This window comes from Procambarus clarkii, chromosome 3 (genome assembly GCF_040958095.1).
Source record: "Procambarus clarkii isolate CNS0578487 chromosome 3, FALCON_Pclarkii_2.0, whole genome shotgun sequence".
In the NCBI taxonomy this organism is placed as follows: Eukaryota; Metazoa; Arthropoda; class Malacostraca; order Decapoda; family Cambaridae; genus Procambarus; species Procambarus clarkii.
In genome coordinates, this window is record NC_091152.1 from 19,465,381 (window position 1) to 19,491,528 (window position 26,148).

Below are 26,148 nucleotides of genomic sequence, written 5' to 3' on the forward strand. Positions count from 1 at the left end.
AATAGGGTGCTGGCCGGGTAGGGGCCGTAATAGGGTGCCGGCCGGGTAGGGGGTGTAATAGGGTGCTGGCCGGGTAGGGGGTGTAATAGGGTGCTGGCCGGGTAGGGGCCGTAATAGGGTGCCGGCCGGGTAGGGGGTGTAATAGGGTGCTGGCCGGGTAGGGGGTGTAATAGGGTGCTGGCCGGGTAGGGGGTGTAATAGGGTGCTGGCCGGGTAGGGGGTGTAATAGGGTGCTGGCCGGGTAGGGGCCGTAATAGGGTGCCGGCCGGGTAGGGGGTGTAATAGGGTGCTGGCCGGGTAGGGGGTGTAATAGGGTGCTGGCCGGGTAGGGGCCGTAATAGGGTGCCGGCCGGGTAGGGGGTGTAATAGGGTGCTGGCCGGGTAGGGGGTGTAATAGGGTGCTGGCCGGGTAGGGGGTGTAATAGGGTGCTGGCCGGGTAGGGGGTGTAATAGGGTGCTGGCCGGGTAGGGGGTGTAATAGGGTGCTGGCCGGGTAGGGGCCGTAATAGGGTGTTGGCCGGGTAGGGGGTGTAATAGGGTGCTGGCCGGGTAGGGGGTGTAATAGGGTGCTGGCCGGGTAGGGGGTGTAATAGGGTGCTGGCCGGGTAGGGGGTGTAATAGGGTGCTGGCCGGGTAGGGGGTGTAATAGGGTGCTGGCCGGGTAGGGGGTGTAATCGGGTGCTGGCCGGGTAGGGGGTGTAATCGGGTGCTGGCCGGGTAGGGGGTGTAATAGGGTGCTGGCCGGGTAGGGGGTGTAATAGGGTGCTGGCCGGGTAGGGGGTGTAATAGGGTGCTGGCCGGGTAGGGGGTGTAATAGGGTGCTGGCCGGGTAGGGGGCGGTAATAGGGTGCTGGCCGGGTAGGGGGTGTAATAGGGTGCTGGCCGGGTAGGGGCCGTAATAGGGTGCTGGCCGGGTAGGGGCCGTAATAGGGTGCTGGCCGGGTAGGGGGTGTAATAGGGTGCTGGCCGGGTAGGGGGTGTAATAGGGTGCTGGCCGGGTAGGGGGTGTAATAGGGTGCTGGCCGGGTAGGGGGTGTAATAGGGTGCTGGCCGGGTAGGGGGTGTAATAGGGTGCTGGCCGGGTAGGGGGTGTAATAGGGTGCTGGCCGGGTAGGGGCCGTAATAGGGTGCTGGCCGGGTAGGGGGTGTAATAGGGTGCTGGCCGGGTAGGGGCCGTAATAGGGTGCTGGCCGGGTAGGGGCCGTAATAGGGTGCTGGCCGGGTAGGGGGTGTAATAGGGTGCTGGCCGGGTAGGGGACGTAATAGGGTGCTGGCCGGGTAGGGGGTGTAATAGGGTCCTGGCCGGGTAGGGGGTGTAATAGGGTGCTGACCGGGTAGGGGGTGTAATAGGGTGCTGACCGGGTAGGGGGTGTAATAGGGTGCTGACCGGGTAGGGGGTGTAATAGGGTGCTGGCCGGGTAGGGGGTGTAATAGGGTGCTGACCGGGTAGGGGGTGTAATAGGGTGCTGGCCGGGTAGGGGACGTAATAGGGTGCTGACCGGGTAGGGGGTGTAATAGGGTGCTGGCCGGGTAGGGGGTGTAATAGGGTGCTGGCCGGGTAGGGGGTGTAATAGGGTGCTGGCCGGGTAGGGGGTGTAATAGGGTGCTGACCGGGTAGGGGGTGTAATAGGGTGCTGACCGGGTAGGGGGTGTAATAGGGTGCTGGCCGGGTAGGGGGTGTAATAGGGTGCTGGCCGGGTAGGGGCCGTAATAGGGTGCTGGCCGGGTAGGGGACGTAATAGGGTGCTGGCCGGGTAGGGGGTGTAATAGGGTGCTGGCCGGGTAGGGGGTGTAATAGGGTGCTGGCCGGGTAGGGGGTGTAATAGGGTGCTGGCCGGGTAGGGGGTGTAATAGGGTGCTGGCCGGGTAGGGGGTGTAATAGGGTGCTGGCCGGGTAGGGGGTGTAATAGGGTGCTGGCCGGGTAGGGGGCGTAATAGGGTGCCGGCCGGGTAGGGGGTGTAATAGGGTGCTGGCCGGGTAGCGGGTGTAATAGGGTGCTGGCCGGGTAGGGGGCGTAATAGGGTGCTGGCCGGGTAGGGGGTGTAATAGGGTGCTGGCCGGGTAGCGGGTGTAATAGGGTGCTGGCCGGGTAGGGGGCGTAATAGGGTGCTGGCCGGGTAGGGGGTGTAATAGGGTGCTGGCCGGGTAGCGGGTGTAATAGGGTGCTGGCCGGGTAGGGGGTGTAATAGGGTGCTGGCCGGGTAGGGGGCGGTAATAGGGTGCTGGCCGGGTAGGGGGTGTAATAGGGTGCTGGCCGGGTAGGGGGTGTAATAGGGTGCTGGCCGGGTAGGGGCCGTAATAGGGTGCTGGCCGGGTAGGGGGGTGTAATAGGGTGCTGGCCGGGTAGGGGGTGTAATAGGGTGCTGGCCGGGTAGGGGGTGTAATAGGGTGCTGGCCGGGTAGGGGGTGTAATAGGGTGCTGGCCGGGTAGCGGGTGTAATAGGGTGCTGGCCGTGTAGGGGGTGTAATAGGGTGCTGGCCGGGTAGGGGGTGTAATAGGGTGCTGGCCGGGTAGGGGGTGTAATAGGGAGCTGGCCGGGTAGAGGGTGTAATAGGGTGCTGGCCGGGTAGGGGCCGTAATAGGGTGCTGGCCGGGTAGGGGGTGTAATAGCGTGCTGGCCGGGTAGGGGGTGTAATAGGGTGCTGGCCGGGTAGGGGGTGTAATAGGGTGCTGGCCGGGTAGGGGGCGTAATAGGGTGCTGGCCGGGTAGGGGGCGCTTGGTGTTCGGAATAATGTTAACATATATTATAAACTCTCGTCTTTAACCGACGTAATGTGTTATTTTTGGGAATTTCCTCAAAATTCATTTGTTATTTATTTGTTCGGTGGCCGCTAAAGTGAAATGAATTTGGTCATAACTTGATCAGGAAACTAAATTTCTAGAAGTATTTTTTGGGTGATTTATATTTTAGTGTTTTTAAAAAATATATAGTTATATTTTACGAATAAAAACCATTGGATAACCAATCAATAAAAAACTTTGCTAAATTATTGGTTATAAAAGCATGAACAGATATCGTTTGAAATGTAAATAGAAAGAAAATGGAACACAACAGAAAATGGTTCACACATAAACAGGAAACTGAAATATTTTGGTAAATAAACGAATATGCAAATTGGTTCATATACTTCGATATACCATATACTTAATACTATATATATTCATATATATATACTCCAAATACTTCGCGTGTCCGTAGTTGCAAAGTGAGTCTACAAGGCCCGACGTGCCTAATATAAGCCAACTTCTCCTAATGTTATATATTTTTCTAAATTTGTTTCTTATGAAATAATAAAGCTTTCTATTACATTTAGGATTTAATTATTCTTAATTTGTGTTAAAACTAACATAGAAATATGACCAAACTTATCCTACCTAACCTAACCTATCTTATCTTAACCTAACCCTAACCTATCTTAACCTAACCTATCTTATCTTAACCTAAACCTAACCTATCTTAACCTAACCCATCTTAACCTAACCTATCCTAACTTAACGTAACCTATCTTATCTTAACCTAACCCCAACCTATCTTAACCTAATCTATCTTAACCTAACCCTAAGCTATCTTAACCTAACCCTAAGCTATCTTAACCTAACCTTAAGCTATCTTAACCTAACCCTCACCTATCTTAACCTAACCTTAAGCTATCTTAACCTAACCCTCACCTATCTTAACCTAACCCAGGATTGCATTTCACATTTGTAAACACACATTATTGACAATGTAAAAAGCCACCTCGAACACTTTATGTAGGACAGACGTTAAACTGTGTATATATGTATGTAGGTTAGATTAGCATTTTTAAAAGCACTACAATCACTCTCTCTGGTTGTTCAATAAATCACAAACTATGGTTACAGCCTGTCCTCTTAAAATTGAATTCTGTATTTATCCGTTTGTCTGTAGGGCCGAAAACTGACGTATTTGAAAATAAAACAAATTGAAAATAATTTTTTTTTCCAAAGCAGTAAGTTAAGGGTACTCTGGTAGGTTAGGAGGGCAGAAAATTCTCCTAAAGTTCAAAACGTCCTGAAAAGCGTTAATTGAATGTCTTCTCTCCTAACCTAACAGACTAAGCTGGAGGACCCAAACAGAAAACGGAATCAGTACATCACTTTCGAGAGCCGATTTCATTTCAAATTACGTCAGTTTTCGGCCATACGAGCAAACGGCCAAATTCAGACGTAATTTGCAAGAGGACAGGTTGTAAACAGCTCTCTAACACTGTCCATGGAGGACAGGTTGTAAACAGCTCTCTAACACTGTCCAGGGAGGACAGAAAAAATGTATATATGCTGGTTAGCATTGTAAATGTGTGGCCACGTCTGTGGTATGAAACAAAAGAGTACATAAGAGAGGCCGAAGACCTCCAGCCGCTGCCTTAGTCCTCAGCTGACCTTTGACCTCCTTCCCCGCAGGTCAGGACGAGCCCGTAAGAGTGAGAGGAGCCCCCCACCAGGTGACGGCGTCTCCATCGACACCAGCGACCGCAAGTCAACCTCCCCCAGGTCAGTAGAGGTCACCCCAGGTTAGTAGTGGTCACCCCAGGTCAGTAGTGGTCACCCCAGGTCAGTAGTGGTCACCCCAGGTCAGTAGTGGTCACCACAGGTCAGTAGTGGTCACCCCAGGTCAGTAGTGGTCACCCCAGGTCAGTAGTGGTCACCCCAGGTCAGTAGTGGTCACCCCAGGTCAGTAGTGGTCACCCCAGGTCAGTAGTGGTCACCCCAGGTCAGTAGTGGTCACCCCCAGGTCAGTAGTGGTCACCACAGGTCAGTAGTGGTCACCCCAGGTCAGTAGTGGTCACCACAGGTCAGTAGTGGTCACCCCAGGTCAGTAGTGGTCACCCCCAGGTCAGTAGTGGTCACCCCCAGGTCAGTAGTGGTCACCCCAGGTCAGTAGTGGTCACCACAGGTCAGTAGTGGTCACCACAGGTCAGTAGTGGTCACCACAGGCCAGTACAGGTCATGCTCAGTCCAAGGGTCCAGACCAGGTACTCAGGTAGGGTATGAATGAGGACCTTAAACATAATACAGGGTACAAAACACAATCATCTCTGCCCATAGTAGGAAAACAGCATGTCAAGGATTTGGGAATAATGATGTCTGACGACCTAACGTTTAGGGAGCATAACCAAGCAAATATTGCGTCAGCCAGAAAAATTATAGGATGGATTACGAGAACTTTCAAATCCAGGGATCCCATCACAATGGTTGTACTCTTCAAGTCACTTGTGTTGTCCCGTCTTGAGTACTGCTCAGTACTAGATCATGCTCTACTGCACATAGAGATTTTAAATGTAGTTATTGTCCTTGTATATAAGTCACCGGAGGCAAGTCATTAGCAGTTTAAAGACCAACTAATGAAAATAGAACACTGCTTGGAAAACCTCACAAATCCAGCTCCGAACATCATCCTGCTTTGGGGACTTCAACCTACGGCACCTGAAATGGAAGCACCTGGTTAATACAGTAATATCAGAAAGAATACCAGGAAGTAGCCTAAATGAACAGGCACATGCAAATGACCTGCTACGGATGTGCGATAGGTTTGCCTTAAACCAGCAAATAGTAGAACCAACTAGGAAGGAGAACACGCTGGACCTCATTTTCACTATTAATGATGAGTTGATCGGGAACATAATGATTACAAATACCTGCTACTCAGATCACAACTTAATTGAAGTTATGACAAGCATGGGGAATAGACCTTCAAAACCAGTCCATATTCCTGGTGGAGGAGATTTCAGCAAATTCAACTTCAATAATAAACAGATAAACTGGGAGCAAATAAACCAGGACTTCACAGAAATAAACTGGGAAGAACAGCTAGAAAATGCAAACCTGAACCAGTGCCTGGAAAAAATAAGCTCAGTAGCACTAGAAATATGTTCAAACCGCATACCCCTAAGAAAAAAGAGAAAGAGATGCAGATTGGAACGGGAACGTCGTTCCCTATATAGGCGAAGAAAACGAATCGCGGAACAACTTGAGAGTCGCACCCTATCTCAAGAACGGCGAAGAAGGTTAGGTAGAGAAATAGAAACAATTGAACGGAAGCTACAAGAATCATACAAAACCCAGGAGAGGCAAAGAGAGCAAAAGGCCATCAGTGAAAGAGAAAAATCCGAAATATTTTTTCTCCTATGCAAAATCAAGATCAAAAACCACATCTAGTATCGGGCCCCTGCGAAAGGGAGATGGAACTTTCACCGATGACAACAAAGAAATGAGCGAGTTACTGAGGAAGCAGTACGACTCTGTTTTCAGCGAGCCACTAAACTCGCTAAAGATTGATAACCCAAATGAATTTTTCATGGGTATGATACCAACATCAATCATATATCAGACGTCACCCTATCCCCACTGGATTTTGAGGAAGCTATAAACAGTATGCCTATGCACTCTGCACCAGGCCCGGATTCTTGGAACTCATTCATCAATAACTGTAAAAAAACCACTATCACAGGCCCTTCACATTCTGTGGAGACAAAGCCTAGATACTGGCGTTATCCCTGACATACTAAAAACAGCAGAGATAGCACCACTCCATAAAGGAGGAAATAAGGCAGAGGCAAAAGATTACAGACCGATAGCACTAACATCACACATCATAATTTTTTTGAGAGAGTGCTAAGAAGTAAGATCACAAAATACATGGAATCACAGCATCTCCATAACCCCGGACAACATGGTTTCAGAACAGGGCGCTCTTGCCTGTCGCAGTTGCTGGACCACAATGATATGGCATTAGATGCTATGGAAGACAAACAAAATGCTGATGTAATTTACACAAATTTCGCAAAAGCTTTTGATAAATATGACCATGGTGTTATTGCACATAAAATGCGTTCAAAAGGAATTGCCGGAAAATAGGCAGATGGATCTACAATTTCCTGACTAACAGAACCCAATGTGTAATAGTCAACAAAATAAAATACGGTCCAACAACCGTGAAGAGCTCAGTCCCCCAGGGTACTGTGCTTGCTCCAGTACTTTTTCTCATCCTCATTTCGGACACAGACAAGAACACAACCTATAGCACTATATCATACTTTGCAGATGACACTAGGATCTTCATGAGAGTTGGCAACATAGAGGACACGGCAAACCTCCTGTCAGATGTAGATCAGGTCTTTCTATGGGCTACAGAAAATAATATGGTGTTTAACGAGGATAAGTTCCAGCTCATGCGCTATGGAAAAAAATTAAAATATAAAAACGGAAACCACGTACAAAACTCAGGCAAATCATAACATAGAACGAAAAAGCAATGTAAAGGATCTGGGTGTACTCATGTCGGAAGACCTTACCTTTAAAGAACACAATAAAGTAGCCGTCACAACTGCAAGAAAAATGACAGGTTGGATAACAAGAACTTTTCACACTAGAGATGCTATACCGATGACGATACTCTTCAAGACGCTAGTGCTCTCTAGAGTGGAGTACTGCTGCACAATGACAGCCCCTTTCAAAGCTGGAGAAATTGCTGACCTGGAGAGCGTGCAGAGATCCTTTACTGCTAGAATCCACTCAGTAAACATCTAAACTATTGGGACCGACTAAAGAGCCTAAATCTGTATTCTCTTGAGCGCAGGCGGGAGATATACATAATAATCTCTACGTGGAAAATATTGTTGGGGCTGGTCCCCAAACCTGCACACAGAAATAACACCACATGAGACCAGAAGGCATGGCAGGATGTGCAGAATACCCCCGTTGAAAAGCAGAGGTGCAACAGGTACTCTGAGAGAGAGAACTCTATCAACATCAGAGGCCCGAGACTGTTCAACACGCTTCCACTACACGTAAGGGACATAACTGGCCGACCCCTTTCAGTGTTCAAGAGAGAACTATCAACATCAGAGGCCCGAGACTGTTCAACACGCTTCCACTACACATAAGGGACATAACTGGCCGACCCCTCGCAGTGTTCAAGAGAGAACTGGATAAGCACCTCCAAAGGATACCTGATCAACCAGGCTGTGATTCATACGTCAGGATGTGAGCAGCTGCGTCAAACAGCCTAGTTGACCAGTCCAGCAACGAGGAGGCCTGGTCGACGACCGGGCCGCGGGGACGCTAAGCCCCGGAACAACTCCAAGGTAACTCCAAGGTAGGGACTCACTTCCCCCTTCAGAGCAGGAGAGATTGCTGAAATAGAGGGAATACAGAGAACATATACGGCACGCATAGACGCGATAAAGCACCTAAATTATTGGGATCGTCTCAAAGCTCTCCAAATGTACTCACTAGAAAGGAGACGAGAGAGATACCAAATAATATACATATGGAAAATACTGGAGGGTCAGGTCCCAAATCTACACAGTAAAATAACAACGTACTGGAGTGAACGATATGGAAGAAAATGCAGAATAGAACCAGTGAAGAGCAGAAGTGCCATAGGCACAATCAGAGAACACTGTATAAACATCAGAGGTCCAGTGAAGAGCAGAGGTGCCATAGGTACAATCAGAGAACACTGTATAAACATCAGAGGTTCAGTGAAGAGCAGAGGTGCCATAGGTACAATCAGAGAACACTGTATAAACATCGGAGGTCCAGTGAAGAGCAGAGGTGCCATAGGCACAATCAGAGAACACTGTATAAACATCAGAGGTCCAGTGAAGAGCAGAGGTGCCATAGGCACAATCAGAATACTATAAACATCAGAGGTCCAGTGAAGAGCAGGGGTGCCATAGGCACAGTCAGAGAACACTGTATAAACATCAGAGGTCCAGTGAAGAGCAGAGGTGCCATAGGCACAATCAGAGAACACTGTATAAACATCAGAGGTCCACGGTTGTTCAACATCCTCCCAGCGAGCATAAGAAATATTGCCGGAACAACCGTGGACATCTTCAAGAGGAAACTAAATAGTTTCCTCCAAGGAGTGCCGGACCAACCGGGCTGTAGTGGGTATGTGGGCCTGCGGGCCGCTCCAAGCAACAGTCTGGTGGACCAAACTCTCACAAGTCAAGCCTGGCCTCGGGCCGGGCTTGGGCAGTAGAACAACTCCCAGAACCCCATCAACCAGGTATATGTGGGCCTGCGGGCCGCTCCAAGCAACAGCCTGGTGGACCAAACTCTCACAAGTCAAGCCTGGCCTCGGGCCGGGCTTGGGCAGTAGAACAACCCCCAGAACCCCATCAACCAGGTATATGTGGGCCTGCGGGCCGCTCCAAGCAACAGCCTGGTGGACCAAACTCTCACAAGTCAAGCCTGGCCTCGGGCCGGGCTTGGAGGAGTAGAAGAACTCCCAGAACCCCATCAACCAGGTATATGTGGGCCTGCGGGCCGCTCCAAGCAACAGCCTGGTGGACCAAACTCTCACAAGTCAAGCCTGGCCTCGGGCCGGGCTTGGAGGAGTAGAAGAACTCCCAGAACCCCATCAACCAGGTATATGTGGGCCTGCGGGCCGCTCCAAGCAACAGCCTGGTGGACCAAACTCTCACAAGTCAAGCCTGGCCTCGGGCCGGGCTTGGAGGAGTAGAAGAACTCCCAGAACCCCATCAACCAGGTATATGTGGGCCTGCGGGCCGCTCCAAGCAACAGCCTGGTGGACCAAACTCTCACAAGTCAAGCCTGGCCTCGGGCCGGGCTTGGAGGAGTAGAAGAACTCCCAGAACCCATGCTGGCTGCTGAAGGAGACCATATTGAATACTTCATACCCAAGACTCTACTACAAATTAGAGGTATTGTCAGGCAACATCACCGTGACAAGGTAACTGAGGAAAGGAGGATAGAAGCACAAACCAGTGAATCTGTACGATGGTACAACATGGTTGCAGCTGGCAATCCCAATCATTATGGCCGAAGAGGAGGAGGACGAGGGAGAGAATCTGTCTTGGATACAAATATCCATGGAGATATAGAATGGAAACAACAGTTGATCAGTAAAGTTGCAGAATCTGTGGTGAGAGTGATGGACACCGCCTTGACCACTATCTACGAGAATGTGAACACCTGAGAGACATTAGGAATATGTGTAGAAAAATAAACCCCACATTGTTTGAGTTAGGAAAACACTATTTGTCAAATATTGATACTGTTCTTAAAAGATTTCCCCATTTTGCACCCGCAAGATAACGTAATCTTTTAAGGGTTGATAGATGTTAATCTTCTTGTTTGAGGAGCTGTTCACTTGAGACAGTTAAGCAAGTCCCAGCTGCGTCTGGGTACAAGTGACAGGATGAACAACCCAGCGGGTTTTCTTCCTATTGGGGAGTGTTGTACATGCTGTTATGGCGGTGTGTCCACTCACAGGATGAGTGGCGCTGCCCAATACTGTCACTATGGCGGTGTGTCCACTCACAGGATGAGTGGCGCTACCCAATACTGTCACTATGGCGGTGTGTTCACTCACAGGATGAGTGGCGCTGCCCAATACTGTCACTATGGCGGTGTGTTCACTCACAGGATGAGAGGCGCTGCCCAATACTGTCACTATGGCGGTGTGCCCACTCACAGGATGAGTGGCGCTACCCAATACTGTCACTATGGTGGTGTGTTCACTCACAGGATGAGTGGCGCTGCCCAATACTGTCACTATGGCGGTGTGTTCACTCACAGGATGAGTGGCGCTGCCCAATACTGTCACTATGGCGGTGTGTCCACTCACAGGATGAGTGGCGCTGCCAATACTGTCACTATGGCGGTGTGTCCACTCACAGGATGAGTGGCGCTGCCCAATACTGTCACTATGGCGGTGTGTTCACTCACAGGATGAGTGCCGCTGCCCAATACTGTCACTATGGCGGTGTGTTCACTCACAGGATGAGTGCCGCTGCCCAATACTGTCACTATGGCGGTGTGTCCACTCACAGGATGAGTGACGCTGCCCAATACTGTCACTATGGCGGTGTGTCCACTCACAGGATGAGTGCCGCTGCCCAATACTGTCACTATGGCGGTGTGTTCACTCACAGGATGAGTGCCGCTGCCCAATACTGTCACTATGGCGGTGTGTTCACTCACAGGATGAGTGCCGCTGCCCAATACTGTCACTATGGCGGTGTGTTCACTCACAGGATGAGTGGCGCTGCCCAATACTGTCACTATGGCGGTGTGTCCACTCACAGGATGAGTGGCGCTGCCCAATACTGTCACTATGGCGGTGTGTCCACTCACAGGATGAGTGACGCTGCCCAATACTGTCACTATGGCGGTGTGTCCACACACAGGATGAGTGGCGCTGCCCAATACTGTCACTATGGCGGTGTGTCCACTCACAGGATGAGTGGCGCTGCCCAATACTGTCACTATGGCGGTGTGTCCACACACAGGATGAGTGGCGCTGCCCAATACTGTCACTATGGCGGTGTGTCCACTCACAGGATGAGTGGCGCTGCCCAATACTGTCACTATGGCGGTGTGTCCACTCACAGGATGAGTGACGCTGCCCAATACTGTCACTATGGCGGTGTGTCCACTCACAGGATGAGTGGCGCTGCCCAATACTGTCACTATGGCGGTGTGTCCACTCACAGGATGAGTGACGCTGCCCAATACTGTCACTATGGCGGTGTGTCCACTCACAGGATGAGTGGCGCTGCCCAATACTGTCACTATGGCGGTGTGTCCACTCACAGGATGAGTGACGCTGCCCAATACTGTCACTATGGCGGTGTGTCCACTCACAGGATGAGTGACGCTGCCCAATACTGTCACTATGGCGGTGTGTCCACTCACAGGATGAGTGACGCTGCCCAATACTGTCACTATGGCGGTGTGTCCACTCACAGGATGAGTGGCGCTGCCCAATACTGTCACTATGGCGGTGTGTCCACTCACAGGATGAGTGACGCTGCCCAATACTGTCACTATGGCGGTGTGTCCACTCACAGGATGAGTGACGCTGCCCAATACTGTCACTATGGCGGTGTGTCCACTCACAGGATGAGTGACGCTGCCCAATAAACTCGCCCCTCGGGGCAAAATTTAAAAACCCATGAACCAGGTATCGACCAGATAAACAACACACAACACATCCTCACACATCCTAGTGGTAGTGGGAGGTGTGTGGGGGTGGTAGAGAGGGGGGGGGTGTTATGGGGGTGAGGGGTGAGGAATGAGTCACTCCCCCCCCCCCCCCCCGCCAGCAAGTACTTCGGTCACAGACAATTTGGTGTTGTTGGGAAGGTTGAGGGAGTAGTGTAGCGGGTGTATGAGGGAGGGGGCAGTGACCGCTCTCTCCCTCCCCCTCCCTCTCTCACACTCTCATACATGCTCTCACACACGCTCTCACACTCTCATACACGCTCTTACACTCTCACACACGCTCTCACACTCTCATACACGCTCTCACACTCTCATACACGCTCTCACACACGCTCTCACACTCTCATACACGCTCTCACACACGCTCTCACATTCTCTCACACACGCTCTCACACTCTCACACACGCTCTCACACTCTCACACACGCTCTCACACTCTCATACACGCTCTCACACTCTCATACACGCTCTCACACTCTCATACACGCTCTCACACTCTCATACACGCTCTCACACTCTCATACACGCTCTCACACTCTCATACACGCTCTCACACTCACACACACGCTCTCACACTCACACACACGCTCTCACACTCACACACACGCTCTCACACTCTCTCACACACGCTCTCACACTCTCTCACACACGCTCTCACACTCTCACACACGCTCTCACACTCTCATACACGCTCTCACACTCTCATACACGCTCTCACACTCTCATACACGCTCTCACACTCTCACACACACGCTCTCACACTCTCACACACACGCTCTCACACTCTCACACACACGCTCTCACACTCTCACACACACGCTCTCACACTCTCACACACACGCTCTCACACTCTCACACACACGCTCTCACACTCTCTCACTCTCACACACACGCGCTCACACTCTCATACACGCTCTCACACTCTCATACACGCTCTCACACTCTCATACACGCTCTCACACTCTCATACACGCTCTCACACTCTCACACACGCTCTCACACTCTCATACACGCTCTCACACTCTCACACTCTCATACACGCTCTCACACTCTCATACACGCTCTCACACTCTCATACACGCTCTCACACTCTCATACACGCTCTCACACTCTCATACACGCTCTCACACTCTCATACACGCTCTCACACTCTCATACACGCTCTCACACTCTCATACACGCTCTCACACTCTCATACACGCTCTCACACTCTCATACACGCTCTCACACTCTCATACACGCTCTCACACTCTCATACACGCTCTCACACTCTCATACACGCTCTCACACTCTCATACACGCTCTCACACTCTCATACACGCTCTCACACTCACACACACACGCTCTCACACTCTCATACACGCTCTCACACTCTCATACACGCTCTCACACTCTCATACACGCTCTCACACTCTCACACACACGCTCTCACACTCTCACATACACGCTCTCACACTCTCACACACACGCTCTCACACTCTCTCACACACGCTCTCACACTCTCATACACGCTCTCACACTCTCATACACGCTCTCACACTCTCATACACGCTCTCACACTCTCATACACGCTCTCACACTCTCATACACGCTCTCACACTCTCATACACGCTCTCACACTCTCATACACGCTCTCACACTCTCATACACGCTCTCACACTCTCATACACACTCTCTCACTCTCACACACACGCGCTCACACTCTCACACACACGCTCTCACACTCTCACACACACGCTCTCACACTCTCTCACACACGCTCTCACACTCTCATACACGCTCTCACACTCTCACACACACGCTCTCACACTCTCACATACACGCTCTCACACTCTCACACACACGCTCTCACACTCTCTCACACACGCTCTCACACTCTCATACACGCTCTCACACTCTCATACACGCTCTCACACTCTCATACACGCTCTCACACTCTCATACACGCTCTCACACTCTCATACACGCTCTCACACTCTCATACACGCTCTCACACTCTCATACACGCTCTCACACTCTCATACACACTCTCTCACTCTCACACACACGCGCTCACACTCTCACACACACGCTCTCACACTCTCACACACACGCTCTCACACTCTCTCACACACGCTCTCACACTCTCATACACGCTCTCACACTCTCACACACACGCTCTCACACTCTCACACACGCTCTCACACTCTCTCACACGCTCTCACACTCTCTCACACACGCTCTCACACTCTCACACACACGCTCTCACACTCTCACACACACGCTCTCACACTCTCATACACGCTCTCACACTCTCTCACACACGCTCTCACACTCTCACACACACGCTCTCACACTCTCACACACACGCTCTCACACTCTCACACACACGCTCTCACACACACGCTCTCACACACACGCTCTCACACTCTCTCATACACGCTCTCACACTCTCACACACACGCTCTCACACTCTCACACTCTCACACACACGCTCTCACACTCTCACACACACGCTCTCACACTCTCACACTCTCACACACACGCTCTCTCACTCTCTCACACACGCTCTCACACTCTCACACACACGCTCTCACACTCTCATACACGCTCTCACACTCTCTCACACACGCTCTCACACTCTCACACACACGCTCTCACACTCTCACACACACGCTCTCACACACACGCTCTCACACTCTCTCATACACGCTCTCACACTCTCACACACACGCTCTCACACTCTCATACACGCTCTCACACTCTCACACACACGCTCTCACACTCTCACACACACGCTCTCACACTCTCACACACACGCTCTCACACTCTCTCACTCTCACACACACGCGCTCACACTCTCATACACGCTCTCACACTCTCTCACTCTCACACACACGCGCTCACACTCTCATACACGCTCTCACACTCTCATACACGCTCTCACACTCTCATACACGCTCTCACACTCTCACACACGCTCTCACACTCTCATACACGCTCTCACACTCTCATACACGCTCTCACACTCTCATACACGCTCTCACACTCTCACACACACGCTCTCACACTCTCACACACACGCTCTCACACTCTCACACACACGCTCTCACACTCTCACACACACGCTCTCACACTCTCACACACACGCTCTCACTCTCACACACACGCGCTCACACTCTCATACACGCTCTCACACTCTCATACACGCTCTCACACTCTCATACACGCTCTCACACTCTCATACACGCTCTCACACTCTCATACACGCTCTCACACTCTCATACACGCTCTCACACTCTCATACACGCTCTCACACTCTCATACACGCTCTCACACTCTCATACACGCTCTCACACTCTCATACACGCTCTCACACTCTCATACACGCTCTCACACTCACACACACACGCTCTCACACTCTCATACACGCTCTCACACTCTCATACACGCTCTCACACTCTCACACACACGCTCTCACACTCTCACATACACGCTCTCACACTCTCTCACTCTCACACACACGCGCTCACACTCTCTCACACACGCTCTCACACTCTCATACACGCTCTCACACTCTCACACACGCTCTCACACACGCTCTCACACTCTCTCACACACGCTCTCACACTCTCATACACGCTCTCACACTCTCACACACGCTCTCACACACGCTCTCACACTCTCTCACACTCTCTCACACACGCTCTCACACTCTCTCACTCTCACACACGCTCTCACACTCTCTCACTCTCACACACGCTCTCACACTCTCACACACTCTCACACACACGCTCTCACACTCTCATACACGCTCTCACACTCTCATACACGCTCTCACACTCTCACACACGCTCTCACACTCTCTCACACACGCTCTCACACTCTCACACACACGCTCTCACACTCTCACACACACGCTCTCACACTCTCACACACACGCTCTCACACACACGCTCTCACACACACGCTCTCACACTCTCTCATACACGCTCTCACACACACGCTCTCACACTCTCATACACGCTCTCACACTCTCACACACGCTCTCACACTCTCTCACACACGCTCTCACACTCTCACACACACGCTCTCACACTCTCACACACACGCTCTCACACTCTCACACACACGCTCTCACACTCTCATACACGCTCTCACACACACGCTCTCACACTCTCATACACGCTCTCACACTCTCACACACACGCTCTCACACTCTCACACACACGCTCTCACACTCTCATACACGCTCTCACACACACACGCTCTCACACTCTCACACACACGCTCTCACACTCTCATACACGCTCTCACACTCTCACACTCTCTCACACACGCTCTCACACTCTCACACACACGCTCTCACACTCTCACACACACGCTCTCACACTCTCACACACACGCTCTCACACTCTCACACACACGCTCTCACACTCTCACACTCTCTCACACACTCTCACACACACGCTCTCACACTCTCTCACACACTCACACACACTCTCACACTCTCTCACACACGCTCACACACACGCTCTCTCACTCTCACACACACGCTCTCACACTCTCACACTCTCTCACACACGCTCTCACACACTCACACACACTCTCACACTCTCCTACAAAGGGCTACAGAAGCACATTAGGGTTCAGGAACTGATCCCCATAGTTTGATTAGCTAATCAGTCTCCGTGACTATTTAATGCAGTCTCCGTGGTGTATTGGTAAGACACTCGCCTGGCGTTCCGCGAGCGCTATGTCATGGGTTCGTATCCTGGCCGGGGAGGATTTACTGGACGCAAATCCTTAACTGTAGCCTCTGTTTAACTCAACAGTAAAATGTGTACTTGGTTGTAACAACGATTCTTCGCGGCGGGGATCGTATTCCAGGGACCATAGGATTAAGGACTTGCCCGAAACGCTACGCGTACTAGTGGCTGTACAAGAATGTAACAACTCTTGTATATATCTCAAAAAAAAATAAAATAAATAAAGTGTCTTATGAGGCTAGTTACACAATTGTTAATAATACATACACAAATCATATATATATATATATATATATATATATATATATATATATATATATATATATATATATATATATATATATATATATATATAATATTATTAAATATTACCGAAAAAGTAAGATTAATAATTCTAACACGAATTATCTCAATATTTCTTATGTTTCTTTTCACTGTCGATGGTAATTGAAAAATCAATTCTCCAAAATTCATTTTTATTTCTAGTCTGACGCGACACTTGAACACGTTTCGTAATAACTTATTACATTTTCAAAGACTTTAGTTTACACACACACAACTATAACCTGCAAACACTAAACAGAGTTCTATTATGCAATCATTTAATGTTGTTGTTGTTGTTTAAGATTCGCTACGCAGAACAATAAGTTCCAGTAGCACGGGCTATGGTGAGCCCGTAACTTACCTGGTACAGGAGCAGGGCAAGAAGCACGGGCTATGGTGAGCCCGTAACTTACCTGGCACAGGAGCGGGGCAAGAAGCACGGGCTATGGTGAGCCCGTAGTGGACTTACCTGGCACAGGAGCAGGGCAAGAAGCACGGGCTATGGTGAGCCCGTAGTGGACTTACCTGGCACAGGAGCAGGGCAAGAAGCACCGGCTATGGTGAGCCCGTAACTTACCTGGCACAGGAGCGGGGCAAGAAGCACGGGCTATGGTGAGCCCGTAACTTACCTGGCACAGGAGCGGGGCAAGTAGCACGGGCTATGGTTAACCTTGTGGACGGGAGATGTCTCCCATGTATCATTTAAACAGCTTTCATCTTATATACCCGCATTTGGGTGAGGTGATATGTTACAACAGTTTTGGATGAGGTGAACAAAACTTTCAACACAAGATAGAGCAAACTTTCAACACAAGACAGAACGCGGTACAATGGGTATAAATTGGGTAAATTAAAGGGAAGAATGGAAGTAACTGCAAAGGGCCTATTGGCCCATATTTCTTGATGCTTCTATATTGGTGCGGAGTCTTGAAGTGGGTAGAATATAGTTGTGCATTAATTGGCTGTTGATTGCTGAACCCTAGCAATCAATAGCCAATTAATGCACAACTATATTCTACCCGCAGAGTAAGCAAAGACAAATCCTAAAGTTTTTTCAGTTATATCGAACAAAGACCAGGGAAAGTATAAGTCCATTAAAAACTGAGACAGGTCAAATAACGGACAATGACAAGGAGATGAGTAGTATTTTTAATAAATATTTTATATCTGTATTTACTGAAGAGGAACTTAACAATATGCCTTCAGCCGAACAAGTCTATGTGGGTGGGGATGAGGACAGGTTGACTAGTTTAGCAGTTACCAGGGAGGATGTAATTAAAGAAATAGTTAAACTCAAACCAAACAAATCCCCAGGGCCGGATGAAGTGTTTGCCAGGGTGCTTAAAGAATGCAAAGAGGAGCTTTGTGAGCCACTTTCTACCATATTTAATAAATCAATAGAGTCAGGCAGAGTGCCAGAGTCATGGAAGGTTGCTAATGTGGTACCAGTTTTTAAGAAAGGAGATAGATCACTTGCGTCAAACTATCTGCCAATTAGCCTAACGTCTATTGTGGGAAAGTTACTTGAGTTGATAATTGCAAATACAATTCGTCTTCATCTTGAGAAACATAAATTAATAAATGAGTCGCAACATGGTTTTACAAATGGCCGTTCATGTTTAACAAATTTGCTAACTTTTTATTCCAGCATAGTTGAGGCAGTTGATAGTGGTAAGGATTGTGATGTTGTGAACCTTGACTTTAGCAAAGCTTTTGATACAGTGCCACATGAAAGACTGATTAAAATGATAGAGGCTCATGGTATTGGGGTGCTATATTAAGTTGGATTAGGGCATGGCTATACCAAAGGAAATAGAGAGTTGTAACATGCATGACCCCCCCCTTTCTTAGAGTTCACACCCAGGGAAGCCTTCTCCAAGAGGTCAGCCCAGATGACCTCCGGATTATCTTGTATGTTGATTAAAAAATTCCTGGGTTAGTCTTAGTCAGCATAGTTTCAAGTATGTAATATTTCATGATACTCTTGTTAAACATTGCAATGGAATTAGACCCCAGATTCTTATGTGTAAACATCTATGGATCTCCCCCTTTTGGCCAGGTCAGAGGTCAGTCACACACGTAATTAATAATTCCTCTCTTGAAGAGTGTATGGTGAATGTCAAACAAGCTTAATGAAAATTCTTGAGTGTTTAAGCACGTGTGGCTGATCTCTTACATTCTTGGTCTAGGTAGCAACAGAAAATCTCCCCCTTCCCCCTTTTCTTGTGGGGTGTATATATATTGGTCCTGTAGAGACTTAGGGACAGAGTGCGGGACACCGGGATCGAGAGCGGGTCTGTGAAGAACATCTCAGCCAGGGAGAGACAGAGGTCTTAAGGTAATGTGTGTGATCTCTGAGGTTTTGTTCTATGTCCAAATTTCTTAAATTTTTGCCAGTGTTAGAGTAGGATTAATAAGTGGTGATTAGCATAATTTTGGTCTCAATAAATTCATGTTAAATTTCCCGTCTGTGTCAATTGTTGAATCCTCTTAGCCTTTTGGATATAGTTGGCTGACAACCGTCCCTTAGTTAATGACAGTCATAGAAAGTACTCTCCAAGTCAAGCAATGTTTCTTGCCTCGTTGCTTGATATAGTCTCAATGGTCAAGGCAGATGGTGGCAGCGTATTTAATCTTGTGTAGCATTTCCGTGTTGGCAGTGTACCTTTGGTTCCGGTGTAACCATCATATGGCAGCTCATATTACAGTGTTCAATAACAGTGTTATCAAGTGCAACCGATAGGAAGTGTTACTCAGGATACGTAGTAGTGTTACATTATTAGTCTAGTATACATTATAGTGGTGTTACAATTTAGAGGTGTTACAGAGTTAGTATAAATGGGGTTAAGTCAGAGTGGGATAGTGTTGTAAGTGGAGTGCCTCAAGGCTCTTGTGGATTTGTTCGCCTCAAGGCTCTGTCCTGGGACCTCTGTTGTTTATAAATATTAAAATACTGGGACCTCTGTTGTTTATAGGGTATTAAAATTATCAATACGAGACAGAACACGAAACAATGGTTATAAATTGGATAAATTTAGATTTAGGAAAGACTTGGGTAAATACTGGTTCGATAACAGGGTTGTTGATTTGTGGAACCAATTACCGCGTACCGTGGTGGAGGTGGGGTCCCTCGATTGTTTCAAGAGTGGGTTGGACATGTATATGAGTGGGATTGGGTGGTTATAAATAGGAGCTGCCTCGCATGGGCCAATAGGCCTGCTGCAGTTGCCTATGTTCTTATGTTCTTGATTTGTGGAACCAATTACCGCATAACGTGGTGGATGTGGGGTCCCTCGATTGTTTCAAGTGTGGGTTGGACATGTATATGAGTGGGATTGGGTGGTTATCAATAGGAGCTGCCTCGCATGGGCCAATAGGCCTTCTGCAGTTAACTTTGTTGTTATGTTCATTGTTGCCAGATGTGCTCTCACGCATTATATTTGTGGTGTCGTGTTACTGGTGATAACTCGGGTGGCTCGTGACCGCTACTGTTACATGTTGCGTCTCTTCCAGGCAGGTGCACCCGGCAGACTTGGTGGTGGTGTCAGCGGTGCCCTACGCCCGCAGGAGCCTTGACGAACGCTCTGCTGGAGGCGGCGGGGGTGGGCGGCCAGGCTCCTCCCCCTGCAAGTCACCTCCACCCCCGCCGCCCTCATCATCCACCCCCTCCCCAACCTCCATCATCACCACCACCACCTCCGCCTACCCCACCGCTCCCAACCTCTGCGTTACCGCCGGCAAGATTGAGTTTATTACGCCCCCAGGTGAGAGGCTTCGCTTGTCTTCACTCCTGTAATGGTGTTTGGCTTCACAATATTTGTGTTTTTCAGCGCCAGACTTGCTCTTGTCGGAGCTGATACTGCCGCCGCCCTATACATACATACATACATACATACATACATACATACATACATACATACATACATACATACATACATACATACATACATACATATTAACTTTTCCTGTACCTAGCTACATATATATTAACTTTTCCTGTGCCTAGCTAGACACATATTAACTTTTCCTGTACCTAGCTACATATATATTAACTTTTCCTGTACCTAGCTAGACACATATTAACTTTTCCTGTACCTAGCTACATACATATTAACTTTTCCTGTACCTAGCTAGACACATATTAACTTTTCCTGTACCTAGCTACATACATATTAACTTTTCCTGTACCTAGCTAGACACATATTAACTTTTCCTGTACCTAGCTACATACATATTAACTTTTCCTGTACCTAGCTACATATATATTAACTTTTCCTGTACCTAGCTAGACACATATTAACTTTTCCTGTACCTAGCTACATATATATTAACTTTTCCTGTACCTAGCTAGACACATATTAACTTTTCCTGTACCTAGCTACATACATATTAACTTTTCCTGTACCTAGCTAGACACATATTAACTTTTCCTGTACCTAGCTACATACATATTAACTTTTCCTGTACCTAGCTAGACACATATTAACTTTTCCTGTACCTAGCTACATACATATTAACTTTTCCTGTACCTAGCTAGACACATATTAACTTTTCCTGTACCTAGCTACACACATTAACTTTTCCTGTACCTAGATAGACACATATTAACTTTTCCTGTACCTAGCTACACACATATTAACTTTTCCTGTACCTAGCTACACACATATTAACTTTTCCTGTACCTAGCTACACACACATTAACTTTTCCTGTACCTAGCTAGACACATATTAACTTTTCCTGTACCTAGCTAGACACATATTAACTTTTCCTGTACCTAGCTAGACACATATTAACTTTTCCTGTACCTAGCTACACACATATTAACTTTTCCTGTACCTAGCTACACACATATTAACTTTTCCTGTACCTAGCTACACACATATTAACTTTTTTGAATAACATATTTATAACTTTGTTTTAGAATAATATGTGGCGTTCACCAGTGCTATAACCTTAAATTATAATCTACGAACATAACCCTTTAGATATAATCAGTTTAGAGAATTATTCTAGTCCCCAGGGGGAATAGAATAATTTTGAATTATTAGTATACTATTAGAATAATTAATAGAATTATTTTGGAGGGGGTTATAAACCTAACGTATATAAATGCTCTCAGCCCGCCTGTTCCCCGACACAATAAATTATCATTATATCATAAGTGTACAATAAGAGATTATCGTGAGTACGCCGCGTATAAGGGTGTTTACCTGTGGCGTGGCATGCCAGCCCACGATAATGGCCCAACATGGTGCTGACGGCAACATTACCGCCGAGGTCGGCCCAACACGTCCAGGGATTTATATGTGACTTCCATCACTTTCATTTCCTTGTAGTTATCTAAACATTGTATTACTGTACTTATTGAGTATATTAATGTAGTTAGAAAATGCAGAATATAATCAGTGAAGAGCAGGGGTGCCATAGGCACAATCAGAGAACACTGTATAAACATCAGAGGTCCAGTGAAGAGCAGAGGTGCCATAGGCACAATCAGAGAACACTGTATAAACATCAGAGGTCCAGTGAAGAGCAGAGGTGCCATAGGCACAATCAGAGAACACTGTATAAACATCAGAGGTCCGCGGTTGTTCAACACCCTCCCAGCGAGCATCAGAAATATTGCCAGAACAACCGTGGACATCTTCAAGAGGAAACTAGATAGTTTCCTCCAAGGAGTGCCGGACCAACCAGGCTGTGGTGGGTATGTGGGCCTGCAGGCCGCTCCAAGCAACAGCCTGGTGGACCAAGCTCTCGGGGCCGGGCTTGGGGAGTAGAAGAACTCCCAGAACACCATCCAGGTACAATTCAGGTAGTTCGAAGTACTGAATTAAAAACTCAGTAATAAAGTTTTACTAAAAGTATGATGGAATATGGAGGGAGAGAGCATGTGTCTCCAGCAAGGCTAACACACCATGTTGTTCCTGTGGTCTACTGCTACCCTCCACAAACCAGTTCACTTTTATTTACGTTGGTAAACTTCAAATGCTTGCTACTGTTAGTATTAGTTAATGTAATTAAATGATTAGTTATTGTTTAAGACATATAATCCTCATTTATTTTGATAGACTCGACTTTGTCATCGACTGCTTCACGCTGCTCAACGCTGAAGCTGTCCCCCAGCACCCAGCTGGTGTCCCCCAACACCCAGCAGGAGGTGTTCTCCAGCACCCAGCAGGTGTCCCCCAGCACCCAGCAGGTGTCCCCCAGCACCCAGCAGGTGTCCCCCAGCACCCAGCAGGTGTCCCCCAGCACCCAGCTGGTGTCCCCCAGCACCCAGCAGGAGGTGTCCCCCAGCAGGCCCGCCACCGTCCAGGAGGCCAGCAGCCACAGGGACCCCACCACACTCTCCTCCACGGGGGCCAAGCACCACAGCTCCAAGGTGAGCTGCACTTGTAAGACGACCTCTACAACACGCCTTAACCACCGTGTACTCAATTGTACTCACTTAATTATGCTTGCAGGGGTTGAGCTCTGGCTCTTTGGTCCCGCCTCTCAACTGTCAATCAACAGGTGTACAGGTTCCTGAGCCTATTGGGCTCTATCATATCTACACTTGAAACTGTGTATGGAGTCAGCCTCCACCACATCACTTCCTAATGCATTCCACCTGTTAACTACTCTGTTACGGCCCTCTCGGGACGCAACGGGGTTCTTACTCTGATGTTATTAGAGGAAGTAGTATCCGGCCCCAAGCCAGTAGTGGCTTTCAAGGAATGAGATCCGTCACGCAAGAAACTTAAAGGGGGAAGGGAAAGAAAGTTAAGAACTTAAGACTATAATTACCATCACCAATAAATAATATATAAAAAGAGTACACAGGGGGAGGGGTATTAACACTATACAGGGGAATTATTCACACAATTGTCTTCTCCTGAAGACTCTGGATCCAAATTTCTCGGTGCTGGGTCCTCGGTGCTTTCGTGGTCTCTTGACGAATCCTTCGACCAAGCTGAGTCTACCCCAAACACAGGCCAGCCAAAACACGGGTCCACTGGGGGCACCGCCGTGGAGGCCGTCAACCACAAGTCCAGCAGGTCTGCTGGCAGGTTCTGGATCAGCCACGCTGGTCAGGCCACTCCACGAACGATACTAGGGTAGCGCCCTAGTCAGGAGCCTCGTGTGATACCACAAATCACTCTCCTGTCCTCAATACCCCAGTGGATAATCGTCTCCAGCAGTCGGTCCCAGGTAAGACAATCCTTCTACTGCCACTACACTGGCAGGGTAACACACCACAGTGTTCTTCCGGGAGACGACTTCACAGCTGCTGCAGCAAGGCACAAGGTAAGGGGACGGCTGCCTCGGGTAGACTGACTCAACTTCCATCACAGCAGTCCCAGGTCGACTCTGTAAGCAGACACGTCATCAATAACAGGGACACTAAAACACCTCACTTACAGGCTCAGACACAAACGCCCACCTATCCACTCCATAGATGGCGCAGTTGTCTGAGCTTCACCTCACCAGAGGTCAGCAGTGGCTGTGTTGAGCGCTGAACGGGACTGGAAACCGGCCCTTGTGGCCAGTACTCGTCGTCCTCACCAGGTGTCGTCGTCCGTTTGGAGGGGGTTTCGGGAGCTGACCCACAGATGGCGTGGTCGTCACTGCTCCGTGCTCGGACGCTGGATCCGGGTTCGTAACACCTCCCCACCAAAAAGAATTTGGTTTGGGTTTCTAGAAAGAGAATTACAAACCAAATTAGTACGGCGACACAACTCCAAATGGACTCACAATTACTGTAAACTGGCACGGCAAGGCTGTCTCATCCACAGAACTGTACTAAGGAGAAACCCTGGCACAAAGGGAACTTGAAAATGGCAGGCGATGACCTGCCTGACGTAATTTTCCACATCTCCACTGCGATGTCAAGCAGGGGCATCATCTCACATCTCTCAAGTAAGGATCGGTGTGGACACGATCTGGGGCGACTCGACACTTCCCTATGTCGTGGCACCGATGATGGCTGGACACAGACGGCATTTCTGGTACCGATCCGGCGGTCCTTCAGGGAGTCGGGCACCTGGAATACAGGGGTCTGATAATTCAGAGTGACAGCGACAGCGGGTAAAACAGTACTTACAGCATACTCTACTAGGTCCACACCTAGTCCCAACGGGGCTGTTCGTACGTCGCAGATGGCATTCGCTCTGCCACCGTCAGGTCGACCAACGTTCCACATAACGCTGCATTGAGGCTCAGCAGTCACGCGGGGGGTGCCAACCTGTCGGAAACAGTCACTCACATTATCATATCTCGTACCTCCTGTATCAACCATCACCTTCCAGGTCCCTTCTTCGACTGTAACGCTCATAGTGCACGTCTCTAATCCCTGGGATCTCTTCCCGATGTTCAAGGGAGCCATCATCTGCCAGGTCGTCCACTGATCCTTACCGAGGACACACATAAGAATAAAACAAAATACCGCTAAGAGACATGCGGCCAACCGAGGGATAAGCTTCCTGAGCCTATAATGTCCATAACCGGCTATATCCATTAGCCTGGTTTGGATCGAAGAGGGCTCTAGAACCTTCGTACATACCTCACATACCTCCGACGTCTGGGGAATCTCTGGCCGGTTCAATGAACGCCGTACCTTGCCATACCGCAAGTACTCATCTGCCTTCGTTCCAGACTCGTTGGTATCCGTGGGTACTTGCACACAAGACCTCTCTTCCTGCTCAGTTACCTCTGCTATCGTAACCGCATGTTCCTCATCGGGAGAAGAATCAGGAGACACTGTTAGAATACTGTCGATCTGCGGGTGAGAGGACAAATTAAACATGTTCAAATCCGGGTCTGTCTTTACCTGGATATTACCACGGCCCGTCGTTACCTCAGACCTTGCTGTTCTGGCTGACTCGTCCGCGACCTTGGGAAGATTGATGCTCCAATCTGTCACCAAGTCGTTGGCTAGTACCACGTCAATCCCAGCCACAGGGAGGGTATCGACTACTGCCAACGCACATGTGCCGCTGAAGTAAGGCGAGTCGAGATGTACTGGCACTAAGGGGGCGATGTACTGCGTCCTAGGAAACCCAACCAGGACAACCTGTTGTCTCCCGTCCACACT

At 48.9% G+C, this 26,148-nt stretch overlaps 1 protein-coding gene across 1 annotated transcript in view; it reads left to right on the top strand.

The window, feature by feature from the left end:
• The window catches only part of LOC123760856 (serine-rich adhesin for platelets), a 312,965-nt gene that overhangs the window by 159,940 nt on the left and 126,877 nt on the right, over positions 1-26,148 (top strand). The window contains 3 exon segments of the mRNA XM_069329888.1: positions 4,426-4,515; positions 20,588-20,838; positions 23,144-23,457. Of these exon segments, the coding sequence (XP_069185989.1) occupies positions 4,426-4,515; positions 20,588-20,838; positions 23,144-23,457 (655 nt within the window).